Source organism: Girardinichthys multiradiatus, chromosome 21 (genome assembly GCF_021462225.1).
Source record: "Girardinichthys multiradiatus isolate DD_20200921_A chromosome 21, DD_fGirMul_XY1, whole genome shotgun sequence".
Taxonomy (NCBI): Eukaryota; Metazoa; Chordata; class Actinopteri; order Cyprinodontiformes; family Goodeidae; genus Girardinichthys; species Girardinichthys multiradiatus.
In genome coordinates this window covers 33,219,476-33,240,515 of record NC_061813.1, presented here as the reverse complement: position 1 = coordinate 33,240,515, position 21,040 = coordinate 33,219,476, and the positions used below count along the sequence as shown (strand labels likewise).

General features: G+C 39.3%; 1 protein-coding gene across 5 annotated transcripts in view; it reads left to right on the top strand.

The window, feature by feature from the left end:
- The window catches only part of myo3a (myosin IIIA), a 76,342-nt gene that overhangs the window by 35,108 nt on the left and 20,194 nt on the right, over positions 1–21,040 (top strand). Inside the window, exons 8-26 of one of the 5 annotated variants that reach the window (XM_047348921.1) lie at positions 206–271; positions 368–523; positions 857–898; positions 2,565–2,661; positions 3,675–3,791; positions 4,051–4,155; positions 5,772–5,855; positions 6,320–6,522; positions 8,265–8,363; positions 8,456–8,570; positions 10,474–10,600; positions 11,005–11,215; positions 12,970–13,117; positions 16,705–16,858; positions 17,190–17,278; positions 17,379–17,508; positions 18,272–18,354; positions 18,613–18,654; positions 20,643–20,723. In XM_047348921.1, coding sequence (XP_047204877.1) covers positions 206–271; positions 368–523; positions 857–898; positions 2,565–2,661; positions 3,675–3,791; positions 4,051–4,155; positions 5,772–5,855; positions 6,320–6,522; positions 8,265–8,363; positions 8,456–8,570; positions 10,474–10,600; positions 11,005–11,215; positions 12,970–13,117; positions 16,705–16,858; positions 17,190–17,278; positions 17,379–17,508; positions 18,272–18,354; positions 18,613–18,654; positions 20,643–20,723 — 2,149 coding nt within the window. The remainder of the gene's footprint in view (positions 1–205; positions 272–367; positions 524–856; positions 899–2,564; positions 2,662–3,674; positions 3,792–4,050; positions 4,156–5,771; positions 5,856–6,319; positions 6,523–8,264; positions 8,364–8,455; positions 8,571–10,473; positions 10,601–11,004; positions 11,216–12,969; positions 13,118–16,704; positions 16,859–17,189; positions 17,279–17,378; positions 17,509–18,271; positions 18,355–18,612; positions 18,655–20,642; positions 20,724–21,040) is intronic. The other 4 variants (XM_047348922.1, XM_047348923.1, XM_047348924.1 and 1 more) reach the window with 4 other exon arrangements.

The window sequence follows — 21,040 nt, the reverse complement described above, 5'->3', positions numbered from 1 at the left end:
CAACTGTGTTCATGCCACCCAGACACACTGTTTACTTATTGCTTCAGTCCACCTAAAAGAAAACACTGCTTGATGTCCTCAGTGACAAATTGTTCCAGTGTTGAGATTTCACTTCGTCATTCCCCTGGGTGCCTTTGTTCTCTGCCCGCCTGCCCAAATCCCATCTTATCTTTCTATTTATCTTTCCCCTTTCTTCCTTTAACAGAAATCCTCCGCCTACTCTCCACCAGCCGGAGCTCTGGTCAGATGACTTTAATGACTTTATCTGCAAGTGAGTGTGGCTGCAAGTGTCACTGCTCCTGTGAGGATTAAGATATTTATACTGAATGTAAATGTGAGGCACTTGTTTTGTTCTTCTGCATCACAGATGTCTGATAAAGGACTTTGAGCTGAGACCCAGTGTGTTAGACCTCCTCCAGCATGTGTTCATCAAACAGACTGTCGGCAGAGAGAAAATCCTGCAGAAACAACTCATTGAACTCATTGATCTCAATCAGCAAATTGGATTAATTGAAAAAACAAGGTATTGTACCCATAAGGAAAGCGTGTTCCCATCCTTGCATCCCACATTTCCACCTTAAAATGTGTCGTATTGCCTGTAAACCCCTTGTAAAAAGACTAACCTCCCCCTTTATGTCAGTCAGTTTTTAAATGGCACGCTGCGGCTTAGCCTTTGCAGGCTGTATAATCCAAATTACCCTCCTTTCCGGATGTTTTACAAGCCCTGTTGTCCCCAAACAAACACCACCTCAATCCAGCAGCCACATCCGTGAAGGTGCGAGCTGTGCTCTGTTTGTAACACATTGGTCTGTACCTGTATGATCATGCAATGTTAATCCTATTTCTGTCATTTAAGCCATCATGGAAAGACAGACAGACGTACAGACAGTAATGACAGGTAATGGATGTATTGGTGGCCTTATATATGCCACAGTAGGAGCTTTTTAGGTCAGTTAGATCTTGCAGATGTGATCGTATTTGTATTTACCAGATAAATGCTTTATCCGATGTAGACTGTTTAAATGGTCCCTGTTATTGTGGAGGTTGTTTATTGTTTAAGGTTGTTTGTTGACATCATTTCCCATTTACCTACTTTTCATAGTCCTAATATTTAATTCTCTAGTTTACTTGCTTAAATGTTTTGTTGTAACAAAAGTAGCAAGTGCAGATTAGCTTTAAAATGCCAACAAAAATCCTTATTAATCCTCGAATAATAAGCATTTTAACACATAGTACCTCACAAAGTTCTTTAATGGAATTTATTGGGATTTTATGTTAGACATGAAGTAGAGCATACTTTTGAATGGGAGGCAAATGATGCATGATTTTTAGCTTTTTTTATTTACAAATAAAACAAAAAATGTGTGATTCTGAGTCAACACTGTAGAACCAACTTTCACTGCAGATATAGCTCTTTTGAGAAATGGTGTTACCACCTGTATGCACCTAGAAACCGATTTTCTTTCATTGCCTCTTTGCAGTTCGTTGCAGTTGTCAGTTGTATTTGGGTCTGGACTTTTACTGGGCTATTCTAACATGTAATTAGGCTTTGATCTAAACCAGTTCATGGCAGCTCTGGCTGTATGTTAACACTTGTCCTGCTGGAGGGTCCAGTGGAACGTCTAACATATTTACACACAACATTGCGCATTTATTTAGCTCAATCCATCCTCCTATCAACTCTGACCAGTTTCTGTCTCCCTGCTGAAGACAAGCTCCCCCACAGCATGATACTGCCGCCACCATGTTTCACAGTGGGCATGGTTTACTATATTCAGTGTTATTGTGACTGGTTGTATTATTTTTATTGGATTGTTTGTAAAAAACATTCATAGCTCTTCTTTCACAATTATGCTCTACTTTGCGTTGATCTATCACAGTGGGATCCAAAGTCCATCCTGAACGGCCAGTGTCCTTTCATTTTTTAGATTTAGCTGTCTGATTCAGGTATCCTCACACAAAAAGATTGCTCATTTTATAATGAAACCTGCAGGATGTCTGCCCCTGAGGACTGGAGCTGGAAACCTTGATCTAGCACATCAAATCCCAATAAAATGCACTGAAGTTTGTAGTTTTATACAGGTATGAATATATTTGCAAGGGTCCATGAGATGGAACTGGAGAAATGTTCTGAAGTTTGAGGTTCTTTATAGTTGGTTTTTAATCTACTGCTCCCCTAACATTGGAACCAAGGGCTGAAATAAATATCTAGATACAAGATTTCATTTTTTAAACTACACAGACTTCTATATTTAATATTACTTAGTTTACTAGAAGTGCTCCATGTGTTTTAAATAAAGTTTTAACCCATTAATGCTTGTAAACAACTATGCATGACATACATTTTAAAAAGTAGCAAAGTTGTATAAAATATTAATGAAGACACAATGCCAAAATATAAAACTCATTGAATTCCCTTATAGGTATTTATTTTAAACTGTTATAAAGCCTGAATAGAGTTTTATAGATTTGAAATGTAAGAACCGTGGCATCTTTGTAGAATTTTTAGTAAAATCCAGCTTTTTGTCCTGTTCAAAATCTTAGCATTTTGTTGTGAATTTCAGGCATGAACGTATCCACACAAAAAAAGGAACCCACATGAAGACGCAAGCCGACACAGACGAGGTTGATGACCTCGCCACCCTCGAAGTCCTAGACGAGGTAAAAAAGTTAAAACTGAACATTTGGGATACAAGAACTGCACACAGCAGCAATCATTTCAAAACCTTTACGCCTTTAAGATAAGTCTTTATTGTCAATGTGTAGTAGTACAACAAAACTGGTCTACTGATCCATGTAAGGTGCATAGAAAACAAAAACTATAAAAATACAGTGCACAAATAGTGCAGCCATTAAAAATTGGAATTGAACTTGTGTGTTGCACATTGCCCACTTCCAGGAAGTAAAGTATTGATGAGTTATTGCACTATTGTAAAACACCTGGTGTCCTTGGTGTGAACGGACCCCCAGAACGCTGCGTGCCCTCTTCAGACAGCAAGCTCTGAAGAGGTCCTTCAGGGAGGGAAGAGGGTAGCCGATGATCCTCTGGGCGGTGTGGATGCACCTTGATGTAGCCTGGGAGAACATTGTTTAATGGTTGTTCTTATTCTTTTCATCTCTGCTCCTACTTTATTTTTGTGACATCTGTATTTTATTTTCGTTTCAAACAGGTGAGAAGGTCACTGACCTCTATCAGTCCGATGCCGTGCATCTCTTCTCTCGTCAGATTTCTGTACCCGTCCTGAATAAATAAACTCAGATCTGTAAGGTTGCTGTGAAAATACTTTTTCAGAGGAAGTGTACATGTAACTCATATAGATTTATACTGTGCAAAGTATTTATAGTTATGCCAATATTATTGTTTCTTTTGCTGTGCAATTTATCAAATCTGGTCACTGCATTAATGTCATAAATGATGCAATCAGCCTCGGTGGCCAGCGGATATTTTTTCTCCATCCATCAAACTCAGGAGCTCAGCTGTTGTTGATTAACCTGGAAGTGTTTAGATATCAGTGTTGATCACCAATAAAATACTGACAGAGCTGCAGTCACATGGCTCTGACTTGAGACCAGACTACGGGAACGATTCATTCATTTCTCCTTCATGGTATCAATTTGATGATGATTCAGGAAGAAATGTCATTTTCTTCTTTTGTGGTAATTTTTTTGGTCAGAACACAGTCACAGAGCAGCTCCAGAGCCGGTATGCCAGAGATCAGATTTACACCTATGTTGGAGACATCCTGATTGCAGTGAATCCTTTCCATAAAATGGAGATTTACACACCTCAGGTCAGTGAAGGAACTGCAGGTTTTCTTCTGTTTATTCTTTCTAAGAATACTTGCTCCAACATTTAGTCACTGGTGCTTTTTAAAACTCTTTTACGCTGATAATCTGTCTCTTCTTCACCGTATTTTACCCGTTAATCATCATGTATATCTTCCACCTTTGTAGCAGACATTTTGTATTACATTTAACAATAAGCCATTAGATATTCATGTGAATATATTTTTAAATATTTGATATTGTCTCGTCTTTAATTCTTCGTAGCACACTAAGATGTACATCGGAGCTAAGCGCACAGCAAACCCACCACACATCTTTGCGGTGGCGGATATGGCCTACCAGTCCATGGTGTCATACAACACCGATCAGGTAACACACTTCTTTGGACTTTTGCTTTTTTGTCACTTAAATGTTGCAGATCATCAAACTAAACTTTCAGATAATATCACCTGAGTAAATACACAAAGCAGTTTTCAAAGGATGGTTTAATTTTCCTTTAAGTGTAAAACATAATGCTAAATCATATTTTCTCTGTGCTAAATCACTGCTTTTGGTTTAATTTGACTAGCCATGCCAATATCCCTGTGCTTTCTGACCTGTAGAATCAAGAAATCAATCAAACCGATTATTTTACACGACTTATGCTAAAAGATCTTAAAAAGCAACATGTCATGCCTCACCATTTCTAACACTTTGGGGACTCAAGTGAACCATAGTGAGAGCCACAATCTACAAATAGAGAAAACATGGAACAGAAGTGAACCTTCCCTGGAGTCGGGGGATGATCTTGGAGTAATCCATGATTACTCCAAGAGCAGTTTGGCACCTCATCCAGGAGGTCACAAAAGAAATCAGAACAACATCTAAATCACCACAGATCTCACTTGCCTCAGTTATTACCAGTGTTAATGATTCAGCAATAAGAAAGAGAGTGGACAAAAATGGCATCCATGGGAAAGATCCAAGGACAAAACCACTGCTGACCAAAAGGAACATAAAGGCCCGTCTCACATTTGCCAGAAAACATCTTGTTGATTCCCAAATCATTTGAGGACATTTTCTCTGGACTGACTACACAAAGGATTAACTTTTAAAGTGTGTGTCCCGTTTCAAATGGTGTAAAACTAACATTTCAGAAACAGGACATCAAACCTACAGTCATGGTGGTGGTAGTGTGATGGTCTGGGGCTGCTTTGTTGCTTCAGCACCAGGTTGACTTGTCATAACAGATGGAACCATGACTTCTGCTCTCTAGAACAAATCCTGAAGTTAAATGTCCGGCCATCAGTTCGTGACCTCCATCTCATGCAGGCCTGGCTTCTGCAGCAGGAGAATGATCCATAACACACGACCAAGTTGTTTTGGGATCATTCTCCTGCAGGAGAATGATCTTAATCTCTCTAAACAACAAAATAATATTTTTTGATTAGCATAGACAAAGTCTGGTCTTGAATCTAATTTAGATACTTTGGAATGACCTTAAACAGGCAAACCCCCCAGTTTGGCTAAATTGAAACAATTCAAGCGGGTCAAAATTCCTCCACAGTGATGGAAAAGACTCATCGGCAGTTATCATAAATGCTTGACGGCTGTTGTTACCGCCAAGGGTGGAACAACCAGTTATTAGGTTAAGGGGGTATTTAGTTTTTGACATATGGCCATGTTGGTTTGGATAGATTTTTACCTTTAATATATATAAAACAACTATTAGAAAACTGCATTTTATATTTAGTCAGGATATCTTTGATATTAAAATTAGTTTCATGATCTAAGTGTGATACAAAAAAAAAAAAAAAAAAAAAAAAACAGAAATGATTTATAGACCTTTACTGTTACATGTTAAAGTCAAATCTCACTCCAAGCTTGGCCACTCTGGTTACCATGCAAATTATTTTTTAGCTAATGCTAGTTAGCAGGCTTTGGAATTGTATGTCTCTACATGATTTGTGTTTGAGTTTGAAGTCTTTGTGACTTTCTGTGTGCAGTGTGTTGTGATCAGTGGGGAAAGCGGAGCAGGAAAGACAGAAAGCGCCCATCTGTTGGTGCAACAGCTGACGGTGCTCGGGAAGGTGAGTAAATCATCCATCATCATCACCATCATCATATCGTCGTTTTTGTCCTCTTTATTCGGCTTTTTTAGTTTAAACATTAATTTGAAATCAATATTAAAGCCAGAACATTACTGCTTTGACAGAGCAATCATCGTTTTTACTTTTAAGTCACCACTGTTTGATTTATTCTGTCTATTTAAGTGCTTTCTAAGTGTTTTTTTTTTTTTAGCATTTGCAGTTATATAGAAACATTGTAAAGCTACAAAAGAAAAACCAAGTGTTAAACTGTGCAGCAGGCTGCAAATATTTAAAGAATGCGACTTCCAAAATGATCTATTCAGGCAGTTTGACTTTATGATGAATTTATTGATGTTCCAGCTGGTGTTGGTCATGATTCACAAAATTTAATCTCTATCAACCCTTTTTATTGTGCCGACTTGGCGTTTTTCCTCCACATTGACCTGGAATAATGTTTTATTCAGGCCAACAATCGCACACTCCAGGAGAAAATCCTGCTGGTTAACAGCCTGGTGGAGGCCTTTGGAAATGCCTGCACCGTCATCAACGACAACTCCAGCCGCTTTGGGAAATACTTGGAGATGAAGTTTACCAACGGCGGAACGGTGGTCGGAGCGCAGATATCCGAGTACCTGCTGGAGAAATCCAGGGTCATCCACCAGGCGATGTAAATACCACCTCCTTCATCCTGTCTTTGACTTGTCTTTGTACCTTTCTGAAATTCATCTGCACTGACATTTATAGAAATTTAAATCACCCAATGAGAAAACAGCGCCACAAAGGTTATCTTTCCACTCACCGTCAGGGATCAGTGTGTAATGCACTGTCTCTTTCTTTCCCTTCACCTTTACTTACCCATTTGAAACTGGTGACATTTCCCTTTGCCCTGAGCTTCAGTTGCTCCGTCTTTTCCTCTTATCAGGTGTCTGGGGATCGGGCCAGGTCAAGTGCAGTGGAAGGCCCGTTTCTTGTTTGATCAAAGATTGTTTTCTAGCGAGCTGAACTTCAAAGACGGACTCGAGTATTTCATTAGAAGATAGACACAGGGGTCAGAGTGGGCTGATTTGGCAGGATGCACTGTGTGCAGCTTCTTTTCTGGAGCTTGTTATTGGCAGGGAAGCAAACAAGGTGAATCCGCTTTAGGCTGCAGGTTCTTTAAAAGCAAGAAAGATCAAAGCGGTGAATTTACTGCTTTTTGTGTCTGGTAGACACGTTTGATCAAGATCCGTTTATCAAAGAATCACAGGCTTAGTTATTCTCCACTGCATATGAAATCATTACGACTGGATCTAGAATAGAATAGAATAGAATAGAATAGAATAGAATAGAATTTGCATGCGCCTTCACTGAGAAAATAAACTATATACAGGGTTGCAGAAATAGATTAAAATGTGGAATAGAAATAAAATAGAATAATATTCTAGATAACACAGTAGTAGAAATTGTAGAAGATCACTAGCCCTCCCCGCGACTCACTATGGAATAAGCGGTAGAAAATGACTGACTGTTTTTAAACTCTCTGTGATCACCTTAAGACAATCTCCACCAGGTTTGTCCTGTACAAGTCTTAAAGATGTTTTTTTTAACTAACATCCGAATAAAAGTATCTGGTAATACTTTTATTCAGATAAAACTAGACGTTTTGTCAATGTGGATGAAACCATACCATTCAGTTGTAACTTAAAACCTTCAGGTGTCTTCTAGAAAGCTGAAGATTGAGATGTTTTCAGCATCACAGTGAGTACAAGCTTATGTCCAGATAAGCAAAGGAAGCATATCATGAGAGGAAATGATTAGGAATGACTTAAACAGAGTCTAGAACATCTGTGGGGACTCCCGAAGGAGACTGTGGACAATTGATGTCCTCTGGATCTGACAGATTTGGAGAACTTTGCATGCAGAGTGGGCAAATATTTTCAAATCAAAATGCAGGATCTTGAAAGACTCCTGGTGAAAGAGGCTGAGTATTTAAACTGAATCAATAGGGGGTTCAACAAAGTGTTACATAAAGAGGGTGTTCACTTTGTCAACCAGGCAACTTTTTGATCATTTTTTCTTTAACAAATTTGTTTGCTTCTTTTATTTTTCCTTTGTTTTCACTTCTATTTTGCAGGATATATGTCACAATAAAAAACTTTAAATCACCAGGGTCTAATTTGTCATGTAATGTTCCTCACAGGGGAGTGCATACACTTTCTATATCCTCTATAATGTTACAGCTAACATGGCAACCACCAGTCTGTTATTTTTCCATCTGTTAATGAGGATCCAAGCTTTAATTCAGTGGTGAAACCCTGAAACCCTGCAATTCACAACATGACTTCAATCAGTCGCTGCTTCCACAAAACTAACCAATCAGAGGAACGTTCTGTAATCTCAAATGTGATTTGGTTTTTGTGTTTTCCACAGAGGTGAGAAGAACTTCCACATTTTTTACTACATTTATGCTGGTCTGGCTGACAGGAAGAAACTTGCCCACTACAAACTTTCTGACAGCAAGACACCTAAGTAGGTTTTGACATTCCTCAGTCCTAACTACGTTTACTTCGTTCTTCTTTGGAGCCCAACCCTTACCTTTGTGTATCCTCCTTGTTGTGCAGGTATCTTCATACCGAGCACATGAAATTAGGCCCTGACATAGTGAGCAATGCCTTCTACAAGGAGCAGTTTGATGCAGTGGAGCAGTGTTTCAAAGTCATTGGATTCACCCTGGAGGTACGAACTGCTGCAGTGAATACTGGGCAGAGAGCTTTAAGAAGCCCCTCTTAAAGCTTGCAACACAAACACATTGATCTCAGCTCTCATGATCCAGGCTATGACCAAATTATTTTATGCATATCGTCCAATAAAATGCAAACAATGACACTTAAGGGGGATTTTGTCACTGGAAGGGCCAACGAGCCTCAAAGAACTGACCTCTACTGGGATCTGTACGTCAATATCACTTAACTTGTAATCACTCTGTGGAGCTATAGTACATCACAGAGTATGAGGCTGAGGAGGTATTTGCCAACTTAAATGTTCTGCTAACGCTTTCTTAAGGGTTTTCTTAAGATTGTGGCTGATTTTTGTCCCCTAATTGTTTTTAATTTTTTATGATTTAATTTGTTTGTTTCCTCATAAATCATTGTGAAATACAAATTCCTTTCAAAGAGCCATTCAAAAAGCTGCCTCATTTATATATATATATATATATATATATATATATCCTGGGGTAACTTGCTTTATCTGGGAAAATATAACTTGCAGAGACGATAGTGTGAGATCTGGAAAGGCGCATTTAACTTAAACATCACATAAACATGGGCTATCTATGTTTATTTTACTTGAATTACCTGAACAAGCTTTCTGTCTAACATTTAGCTCTGCTTTATTTGTCATTAGAAAAGTGCATCCAGATGCTGCTGCATTTTTTGCTGGCTAAAACTGGTAATTTTGTCCTTTTGAGTCACCTCCCACTCACTTCAAATGAAGCATATTCCACTGCAAATAACCAGCTCACTATATACTAGGGGCTTATATGAAGGCAGTATGGACAGCTCAGATGATGTCTGCAATATCTGATCAAAATTATATAACAAAAAGCTTTGCATGCATACTCTCCTGCTCCTGTGCCTGTTCTCATTCTCATCTGTGGAGAACCAAAAAATACATTGTGTGTGCATCTATGTGAAATAGCAAATAAAAAAATCACAAATACTTTTAACTAATGCTCAGATCCCCACATTTGTTTAAAAGAGCTGGTGAATTGGGACTGAGAGCCTGTTAGACAAACAGGAAATTAGTTCCCCTTTCTTATGTTAAAGCTGTAGAATATGCTAAACATAGCACAGCTTGACAGAAAACATGATTTTAGAACCAGTAAGGTAATTTTTAAAGAGCTATTAACTGAAAACTTGCATACAGAAGATGATCAACTAAAATTAAAATACTTTTGCCAGTATTTGATTAGATAGTCCATCGCAAAGCATTGTTCACAAGTAAAACTCTGCTAAGTGGGATATGAATTTGTATTTCATTTTTACTTTTATACCCCCAAGTGAATAATAAATTCAGCTCAGTTGATCCCCTTCTAAATTCCCCTAATCCCAGGCAGATCACAGCACACCATTAGTGCAACACAGTGGTGGCAGCATCATGATGTGGAGATGGTTTTCTTCAGCAAGGACAGGGATGCGGTTCAGAGTTGATGAGAAGATGAATGGAGCTAAATACAGGGGCAATCCTTGAGGAAAATCAGCAAACTCTGATAAAAATGGGCTAAATACAAATGCATGCCACACTTTTCAGAGTTTAATTTTTAAAAACATAAATCACAGAATAATTTCCTACTTTGTGTTGGTTTATCAGATAACATCTCAGTGAAATACCCTAATGTTTGTGCCTATACATAACCAAAATGTTGAAAACATCTAAAAAAAAAAAAACGCTAAAGCTACCAAAGTCCAAAGAAAGCTTGGAAGGGCCTTCAGGAAGCCTGCATGACAATCTATGTGGACCTCTTTAAAAAGATTACCAGAAAGTCTGGTTTCCTAAAGGCAAAGTATGTAAAAATAGTAGTAGTTATTAGTAGCAGCTTTACTCATCTACAGCAGCTGTTTATCTGTCATTTCTGCAGGAGCTGGGCAGTGTCTACAGCATTCTGGCTGCCATCCTTAACTCAGGCGACATTGAGTTTTCTGCAGTCGCCTCAGAGCACCAAACCGACAAGAGCAACATAACCAACATTTCTGTCCTGGAGAACGGTGAGAGAACCACCGGAGGCTAAATGTATGACAAGATTGTAAATTTGTTCTGCTCTCCTTTTCTGTCCCTCTTTTGCCTTCCTGCATTAACTCTGCAGAGAGCTCCATTTGGAGTGAGGATAAATATAGAACAGCATTACTGGGAAATAAATTATACATCAGCAGAGACATGCAATTCACTGAAAAGTATTAGCAAACACATTTTACAATAATTAGATTTTGCACTGTGTGGTTTACATAATCTTCTCTTAATATTAACACATGTTCTAGGTTGGTTATTTCCAAATGCTTTAATCCATTCTGTTTATGTGACAGTTTTTTTTTTCCTGCTCATTTGTACATTCCCCTACTCCAGTTTTCACCAGATAACTTTTACCGGTCCCTTATCTTGCATCTCCCGCCAGTGGCGTCCCTGCTGCGTATCCGCTCGGATGAGCTCCAGGAAGCCCTGACCTCCCACTGCGTTGTGGCCCGGGGCGAGACCATTGTCAGGCCCAACACCGTGGAGAAAGCAGTGGAGGTGAGGGATGCCATGGGAAAAGCTCTCTACGCCCGGCTCTTCAGCTGGATCGTGAACCGGATCAATACGCTGCTCCGGCCCGACAACCAGCCGGGGTGAGTGCAGGAGCAGAAAACGGGATGCCTTGTTGTTGGCTGATATAAATGGGTTAATCAAGTTTATACTTATGCTTAAACATGACTTAGTCAAATATAAGCATATATATTTGCAGTCAGACACTCTTCATCTGGATAAATATATAAATTCTGATGTTTGAATTATAGTTAATTACTTTAGTTATTTTTTAAAACCAAAACATTAGCTGCTCAAGTTTAAATATAATACAAATGTTCCCAAAATTATACATATTTTATGGCTCAAGTATACACCCCCAATAATACCTGATTCATTGTCCTTCACCAAGCTGCATATAAGCTGTTTTCCATCAGCAAGCTTCTGGCGTAGTTCTGGCAGGATAGTGGACCGCTCTTCTAGGCAGAATTAGTAGAGCTCATTGGTTTCCAGGTACGGACCTGGGTTTTATGCATAGTCCATAAACAGGGATGAGATGGAAGCCATTCCTAAAGCAGATTTAATGTGTTCAAAGTCATTGTGCAGTAGAAGCAGCGGACTGGATCCAATTTTCAACCAACTTGTTGTGGATTTTGAGGTGAAGTTTAAAAATGTGGTGGTTGTCATCCTTCTTTAATATTGAACCCAGTTAGTGCAATGCTGCAGTACCACTGGCAACAAAAAAGCCCCTCAGCATGATGCTAACATATCGTTTATTTTGTTATGGGTGAGTGAAACTTGGACGCAACTGGGTGTACCAACAGGACAATGACTCCAAGGTTTGGGCTGCTTATTTTAAGCTTCCTGAATTGCCTTCCCAAAGCTCCAACATCAAGCGTATTGAAAATTCTTGAATGATGCTTAAACACCTGGAAATGACAGTCAGTCATTTTCTACCGCTTATTCCATAGTGGGTCACAGGGGAGCTGGTGCCTATCTCCAGCAGTCTACGGGCAAGAGGCAGGGTACACCCTGAACAGGTCGCCAGTCTGTCACAGGGCAACACACAAACAACCATGCACACACTCATTCATTTACCAATTAACCTACCAGGCATGTCTTTGGACTGTGGGAGGAAGCCAGAGTACCTGGTGAGAACCCACACATGCACGGGCAGAACATGCAAACTCCATGCAGAAAGACCCCTGGCTGGGAATCGAACCCAGGACCTTCTAGCTGCAAGGCAACAGTGCTACCAACTGCGCCACCGTGCAGCCCTGGAAATGAATCAATTTAAATGAGCTCTGCCAATTCTGCCAATAAGAGTGGTTAAATGTCTTGTGAAATTCTGTAGCAATTAACAAAGTACTTTATTGATGCTTACAGGTTACCAGTTCAAATAAATATTTAAAAGCCAAAAATGAATATTTAATTTATGACACTGATTAGCGTAGTTAAACTTCTAACTAGAACTGTGTATAGAAAATTGGAGCAGCTGCACAAACCTTATAACATTTATAACATCAGTAATGAAAATGAAGCAATCTGTGTTCTTTTACAAAATGTGTCTAATTACTAACAAAAACTGTTCACAAAACCCAGAACAATATCTTAACTGACTGAAACAGCAATTTAGTTCATTAAAACAATGCAAATCAATTTTATTTAAGCTCTTACAGAGAAAATATATGAAGCATCTGTAAGACATCATTTTTGAATAATACATTATTTAAAAAATAGTATAATATTTGTTCTTTAGTAGAATTTAGGAGAAAGAATCAAGCAGGAAATGTCCTGCGAGGCGGCATGGTTTTAACTAGCCTGAACAGGCATTCTTTATCGTTCTCCTCACCTCCAGAGAAAATGATAAGGGCCTGAACATCGGCATCCTGGATATCTTCGGCTTTGAGAACTTTAAGAAGAACTCCTTTGAGCAGCTCTGCATCAACCTCGCCAATGAGCAGATCCAGTTTTACTTCAACCAGCACATATTCGCTTGGGAACAGGTAGAGTTGCACCTGAACGACACATCCTGTCAGTTAGATTGAATACTGCCTTCAGAGTACCTTAATCCTTCTAAAAAAGCACTCTGTCTGCAGTTTTTCCCATCAATTACATCTAAACCCCACTAACATGCCTTTCGTCTGTCTGACCTTTCAGAGCTTTCAAAAAAATCTGCTGCTGTCTTTATTTATGGCAGAATGAGCTTCACAATTCTCCCTTTGTGTTGTCTCGTGGGAGTGTTTGCCTTGAGGGGTCACAGAATGGTTTGCTAATGTTAAACGATTTGGACCTACCCTCAGAGCGGGGCAATAAATCATCCCAAATGAGGGTCAATTAGGAGCTGGAGACACTTAATGTTGGACTTAAATTCACTCTTGGGGATTGTTGGAATCGGGCCCAGAAATACATTGTCCTTTACTAACTGAATGTACACTGAGAGCATATGTGAAATGTTCAGTACTGAGATTAATTAGCATTTCCTTAGAGTCCAAAGTACTGTTATATTAGAGAATAATATGCATTTGGCTTCTCTCCAATGTCTTCTCATATTTCCTTTAACATGTTTCATGTCTAAATCTGTTTGCATCACCATGTTTTTTCTTGACATGCCTTATTGACGTAACAGTGTTGGTTTATGCTACAACAAGCAGATTGATTTGAGGCAGTTTGTTCCTATATTGTCCTTTTCTTCATTGAAGTCTCTTCTAATATTGTGCTGAGTCATCACAGCTCGTAGTCACACAGATGTGAGAAGGGTAGCTGAAATTGAGGCCACCTTGCCCCACAGCAGTTTTATTTTAACAGGGAACAGTAAAGTTAGGATAAAACACAAGATTCCAAGTTTCCAACTGATCTCATTTTCTCTGTTAAAATTTTCTGAATAGTTAAACAAATAAACAAATAAACCTAAATATGAGCAAAAAATGCTTTACGTTGATTATGTAAAACAGTCTTTTACTTACAGAGTACTTGTAGGTACTTGCATGCTACATACAGGGTACTTGGCTAACAAGAATATTTTCTTGCTACTTGCAGGGACTCACAGGGTACATTGCCATTTCCTACAAGGAACTAATGGGTTACTGTACTGCTTCCTACAGGTTACTTATAGGATTTTATTGCTACTTACAGGGTACTTTACTGATGCTTACAAGGTATTTATGGGATTTGTTGATACTTACAGGGTACTTATGGGTTACTTATGTTGACATGTTACTTATGGGATTCTGTCGGTATTTTTCACAACCTTTAATGATGCTTACAGGTGAGGATTTTATTGCTACCTACAGGGTATTTGTGAGTTAGTTTACTGATGCGTACAGGTTACTTATATGATTTTATTTCTACTTACAGCAAACTTATGGGCAGAGGTGGGTAGTAACTAGCTGCATTTACTCAGTTACATTTACATGTACTTAAATAAAAAAATTACTTCTAAGAGTAGTACATACACAGGGTGCTTACGGAGTAATTTGTTGCTGCTAAGAGGTTCATATGGTGTCTGTGCTACTTATGAGGTACCGGCAGGGTGCTTAAAGGGGACTATTGGAGTAGTTCGCTACAACTAACAGTCTCCTAATGGGTTTGTACTGTAACTTACAAGATATTTCCCCACTACCTATAGAGTCTTATGGGATACTTCACTTATGCTTACAGGGCACTTCTAAGCTACTGTATTGCTACTTAGGCAGTACTTAAAGGTTATTTTCCAGTACCTATAGGGTGCTTACTGGTTGCTGATAGGTGACTTTACTGTGGCTTGATATTTACAACGTACTTTACCGCCACTCTACTTAAAGGGTACAGGCTACAGGATATTTACAGGGCACTTACAGGTTCTTTTCTCCTATTTACAGGGTACATACACCACGCCAAAGATGAACTTTCCCTCTACTTAAAGCATACTTTTGGAATACTTCAGGGTCATGTTTCTGCTACTTACAAAGCAGCAATGGTTACTTTCCCTCTACTCATGGGGTGTGTTCGAATATATCTTAATGTCGTTTTTCCACTACCAACAGGGGGTTTGCAGGGTATATATTGTGAGTACACCTTGTACCTACAGGGTATTACAGGGGCTAGTGAATTTAACTTAGATGCATACCAACATTCATAATGATAAACAGACTTAAACGGCTTGTATTCAATATTTAAATACTGAGAGAATTTAAAACTATATATAAAGAGTTTTTATCGTTTAATTCAATTCAATTAAAAAATACTTTATTAATCCCAAAGGGAAATTAAATGTTGTTATAGCTCATATTATGAAGGTTTCCTTAAAGAGCCGTTGTAGATGCTGATGGCTGTGGGCAGGAAGGATCTCCTGTAGCGCTCCGTCTTACAGCAGATCTGAAGAAGCCTCTGACTGAAGACTGTTGTTGTAGGACAGACTCATGAAGAGGATGGTCAGGGTTCACCATAATGTTCTTCATTTTATGAAGAATCCTTCTTTCCACAATGATCTCCAGAGGTTCCAGAGGAGTCCGCAGAACAGAGCCAGCTTTCTTTATTAACTTGTTGAGTTTTTCAAGTCCCTGGCTCTGATGCTGCTTCCCCAGCAGATGATGGTAGAAGAGATCACACTTTCCACAACAGACTTATAGAAGATATGCAGCATCTTGCTGCAAACACCAAATGACCTAAGCTTCCTCAAGAAGTACAGTCTGCTCTGTCCCATCTTGTAGATGGCTTCACAGTTGCATCTCCACTCTAGTCTGTTGTCCAGGTGAACACCGAGGTATTTATACTCCTCCACCACCTCCACCACTTCTCCCATGATATAAATAGTTTTTGACTTATTCCTGTTTCTCTTAAAATCTACAATAATCTCCTTTGTTTTAGTCACGTTCAAAATGAGATGATTGTTTCCACACCATGCCACAAAGCGGTCCACCACCTTCCTGTACTCAGCTTCTTGTCCATCTCTGATCCACCCCACAACTGCAGAATCATCTGAGTATTTCTGCAGATGACAGGAGTCTGTCTTGTACTGGAAGTCTGAGGTGTACAGAGTGAAAAGGAATGGTGAGAGTACAGTCCCCTGTGGTGCTCCTGTGCTGCTGACTACCTGGTTAGACTCACAACCCTTCAGTCTCACAAACTGTGGTCTGTTTGTCAGGTAGTCTTTGATCCAGGAGATTGTTGAAGCCTCCACCTGAGTCTTCTGGAGTTTCTGACAAAGCAAATCAGGTTGGATTGTATTAAATGCACTGGAGAAATCAAAGAACATGATCCTCACAGTGCTGCTGGCTTTGTCCAGATGACAGTGGGTTTGTTGAAGCAGGTGTTTGATGGCATCTTCAACTCCAACTCCACAGCGATAAGCAAACTGAAGGAGGTCCTGATGGTTTACTGTTTGCTTACTCAGGTGGGCCAACAGGAGTCTCTCTAGGACCTTCATAATGTGGGATGTCAGGGCAACAGGTCTGTAGTCATTGAGGACTGATGGGTGAGTTTTCTTTGGTACCGGAACAAGACAGGAGGTCTTCCACAACACCGGAACCTTCTTCTGGGCCAAGCTAAGAAGAAGGTACATCAACAAACAAACTTTCCGAAGTTAATTTAGAAGTTCTCCCCTTCTGATCAGGATGAGTACCTGAATGAAGAGGTCGACGCTCGGATGATCGAGTACGAGGACAACCGGCCTCTCCTGGACCTGTTCCTGCAGAAACCCATGGGGCTGCTTTCCCTGCTGGATGAGGAGAGCCGGTTCCCACAGGCCACGGATCAGACACTCGTAGGTCAGTCCGTCAAGACAACACCGGTTTCAGGGTGGACTTGTTTCTGTCAAGTGTGGATTCAAATATTTTACATGCAAATATGTATTACTATAAATTAAATTTAGTTTTTATTTACCGTCTTAAGTCATTCATGGAGAGTTTATATTCAGAAGTATTTATCTCCTGAGAATAAGCCCTGTTTGTTTAGTCACACTCAAAACTTCATAAAGAGCAAGAACTTGTTAAATGTCTGAGAGTGAGTATTCTGAGAATACTGAGAATTAAACTTCCTACTGGTAACAGCACAACCAGCACTGCAGTTGCATGACTGATGTACAATTTTGTATTTTAGAGAAATTTGAAGATAATCTGAAAACAAAGAGCTTCTGGAGGCCTAAAAGAGTGGATCTTGGCTTTGGTATTCATCACTATGCTGGGAAGGTGAGTTCTTTTTTATTAACTTAAAAAATGTACATTTTAAATTGTTTCTAGGCGTCTTTCTGTCTCATATATATTTTTTTTCATCCTTATGAACTTTGAGGTGATTTACAACGCGGCTGGCTTCTTGGCGAAAAACAGAGAGACCCTTCCAGCAGACATTATCCTTCTCCTGAGGTCATCGGAGAATGAGCTGATCCGCAAACTGGTCACTCATCCTCTCACCAAAACGGGTAAAACTAACAGCTGCTTTGTGGAAATTAAATCAAACCTTTTACTGAAAACAATGTGTGCAATTTTAACAAAAACAATATCCTGTTCTTTTTGATTCACACAAGGCTTGTCTCCACTGTTTGCAAGATATTTGTTGTGAGAACAGAGGTTTAGCTGAGTAGTTTGCAGGTAGTTTAGGCTTCCAGCAATAATCTAATCACCTTAATAAAAGCCTTAAAGCTTTTATATCAAGCAGTGGCATTTCATAAGACTCTAAGAGTTTTATCACTGAGCTAATGGTTCTCTCCGGGTACTCCGGCTTCCTCCCACAGTCCATAAACATGACTGTAAGGTTAATTGGTCTCTCCAAATTGCTCTTAGGTGTGAATAGGTGTGTGCATGGTTGATTGTCTTGTGTGTCACTGTGTCGCTGCAATGGACTGGTGACCTGTCCAGGGTGTACCCCACCTCTCACCCGTAGACTGCTGGAGATAGGCACCTGCTGCCCCTCAACCCTGTATGGAATGAGTGGGTATAGAAGAACATTTTTGTGAAAAAACAAAAACAAAATTAGGTGACTGAGATGAATACATCGGTTGATACAATCTGTTTAGTTTTAAACAATTTAGTTTGAAAGATTTAATAAACCATAAATACAATTTGAGTTAAACTTTAATTAAACTTTAATGTCTGTTCTGTTTCTAAAATGTCCTATGAGAGTTTTTCTGTGAAAAAAACAGTTATTTAATGCACTCCTTCTTTTATTGATTGTTTATTTCACAGGTAACCTTGCCCACACTAAGGGTAAAGGCATAAACACAATGCGAGGCCCACGGACTCCTACGCGGACCATCACCTTGGCCAAGGTACAGCATACTTATCTGCATTATTATCGCTGCATCATCTCCTTCATAAGCACTTTTTACTGAGAGCTCATCATCTACTCTTTCTGACATATGTCCTCTGTGGCAGACAGAAATTATCTTGACTTAAAGTTCAGTCTCTTGTTGCAAAGTTTTCTGTTTCTCTCACTGTTTCTGCTTTAGTAAAAGCTTGTTTTATATATTTTCTTTCCCCTTTTTGCCCTCATCTCTTTCTCTGTGCTTGCATTGGTTTCGTAAAAGATGGGGATGCTGACCTTATACAGCTCTTTTTCTTTCAGTGAGGTAATCAGCATATTTTTTATGGATTACATTCTTTCATTCCAGAAACCTATACTCCTCTTAAAGATCCCCAAAACTAAACCAATAGATCCAGATTTCACACAAAGGTTGTCTGGAGCTACGTTAGAATTGATGTTCTTGTCCAAAGTCATACCTACCTCTCCTGTAAGCCTTGCTTTGTGTGGTAGAGCCAGTTCCTTCCACTTCCTTGTGTAACCTTTTTAATTTGGTTAATACCTGCTGTTTGGATCTCTCTCTGTAATGGATTTGCATTCATAGCACTATGCTTCATTCTAGTAACTGCACCACCATGCAAAGGTATTCATATACCCCAACACCACCAATTTCAATTATCTGTATTTGAAATTTAATTGGTGGATAAACACAAAGTTGTGCATTATTTTAACGTGGTACTGGGTTTTAAATTTTTTTTATGGAAATCTGAAAAGTGTGGCATGAAGTGTCTTAATTCGTAAATATTGTGCACCTTTGTGTCATGTTTTCTAAGTATAAATCCAGCTGTTCTATGAAGGCCCTAGAGGTTTACTAGAGAACAGTGGTGAACGGAGAGCATCATGAAGATCAAGGAGCACAGCAGACAAGTCAGGGTTAAGATTTTGGAGGAGTTTAAAGCAGAGTTAGGTTAAAAAAAAACAGTATCCCAAGATTTAAACATCTCAGAACATGCATGGCCGTCCACCTAAACTGGCCAGACTTGGAGAGAAGTGATCCGAGCAGAGGACCATGGAATCTCTGTAGGAGCAGCAGACATCTACAGCTCAGATTGGAGAATCTGTTGACAGAACAACTATCAGTCAAGCACTAAAACATCTGGCCTTTATAGAAGAGTGACAAGAAGGAAACTATGAAAGGCATGTAAGGGACCCGACAAAAATGTGGAAGAAGGTGTTCGATTAGATGATATTTTGGACAACATGTGTGAAAACCAGCCCTGCACATCATTCTGAAGATACCATCCCCATGGTGGAATGTGGTGGTGACAGCATCATGCTATGGGGTGCTTACCTGCCCCTGCTAAAAACATATCCCATAGCATCATCCAGTCATGCTTTTTCCATTAGAAACAAGGAATCTGATCAGGGCTGATGGGAAGATGGATGGAGTTACATATAGGACAATCCGGCAAGAAAACCTGTTAGGCTGCAAGACTTGAGAATGAAGTGGAGGTTTACCTCCCAGAGGAAAAATTATCCTAAACACACATTTATGGCCCAATCAAGAAGTTGCTGTATCAGAAAACAATCTATTTAAATATATCGATGTTTTTTGTTGAAAAAAAGTGAAAAAGTTGAAGGAGTGTGAATACCTTTGCAGGAAGCTGTAGTTTAGGTCAAATAGCTCCAAGGTTTCAGAAGCTCATCTAAAAAATTTCAGTTTCCATTTTTCAGCCAAAGCATTCAATAACCCAATCTGCTGCTGTCTTTTAGCATCCTCCAAATAAAACCCCTCCTGGCAAATTAATTATGGTATTTACTTGTGTGATTTGCTTTAGATTACAGCCGTATAGGCTGCACTCTTTGGTAAATGTAAACCTTGAGGTGATTTGCTAACCTCAAAGCAATTGGCACAAGCTACATGCACTGTTTTTGATGAGTTCTTGCATTTATTTCCATTCATTTGCATATCTTAGAGCCTGAAAAGCTCATCAAAAGCTCGGCTCTTAAGAGGCAAACAATGAGCAGTTTAAGAAAGCAAAAACTGTATTAGGCTGATGGCCGACTCAATAATGATTTCCCAGTTCTGCTAGTGTGTGGATTTAGGTGTGTTGTTGCAGCCTTTCTATTAGTTGTGAAACATCAGTAGGACTTCACTGTGTGTTTTTGTTAATCATAGTAGTTTTGTAAATTTTATGTTAGTATAAATTTGAAATCCATGTATAAATGTATCCGCTTTTGAAGCATAAGATGTAAACAAGTATTCAATTAGCCTACGCTCTTGATTTGGCACTTGTCCGTTTATCTCTTTTGCAGCCTTCTTGGATATTAAAGCACACTCCAGAAAAGCATTGCTTGCTTGGTGTGCCTCTTGAAGACACAGTGCAAGTTCAAAAGGTGATTGGTGATTTTTCAGAGGCGAAAGGTAGAAGCCATCCCTGTTGCCGGTGTGATGCAATATGTGGATCGGTCAAACTTTACTTCAACTTGTACAAAAAATCTTTCTAGTGATTCCCTGTCTGGGGTGTGTGCCCTCACTATATTTTGCACATATACAATATAGTGTTCTGCCTTTTACAAAAGTATTCAAATAAAATTAACAATCTATGTTACTATGGTTGGATTCAGTTTTCATTAAGACTGCTTCCCTGTGGAAACGTTTCTATTTTAAAATTAAACCAACTAACTGACCGCTCTCATTGGCTCCCCTGCTG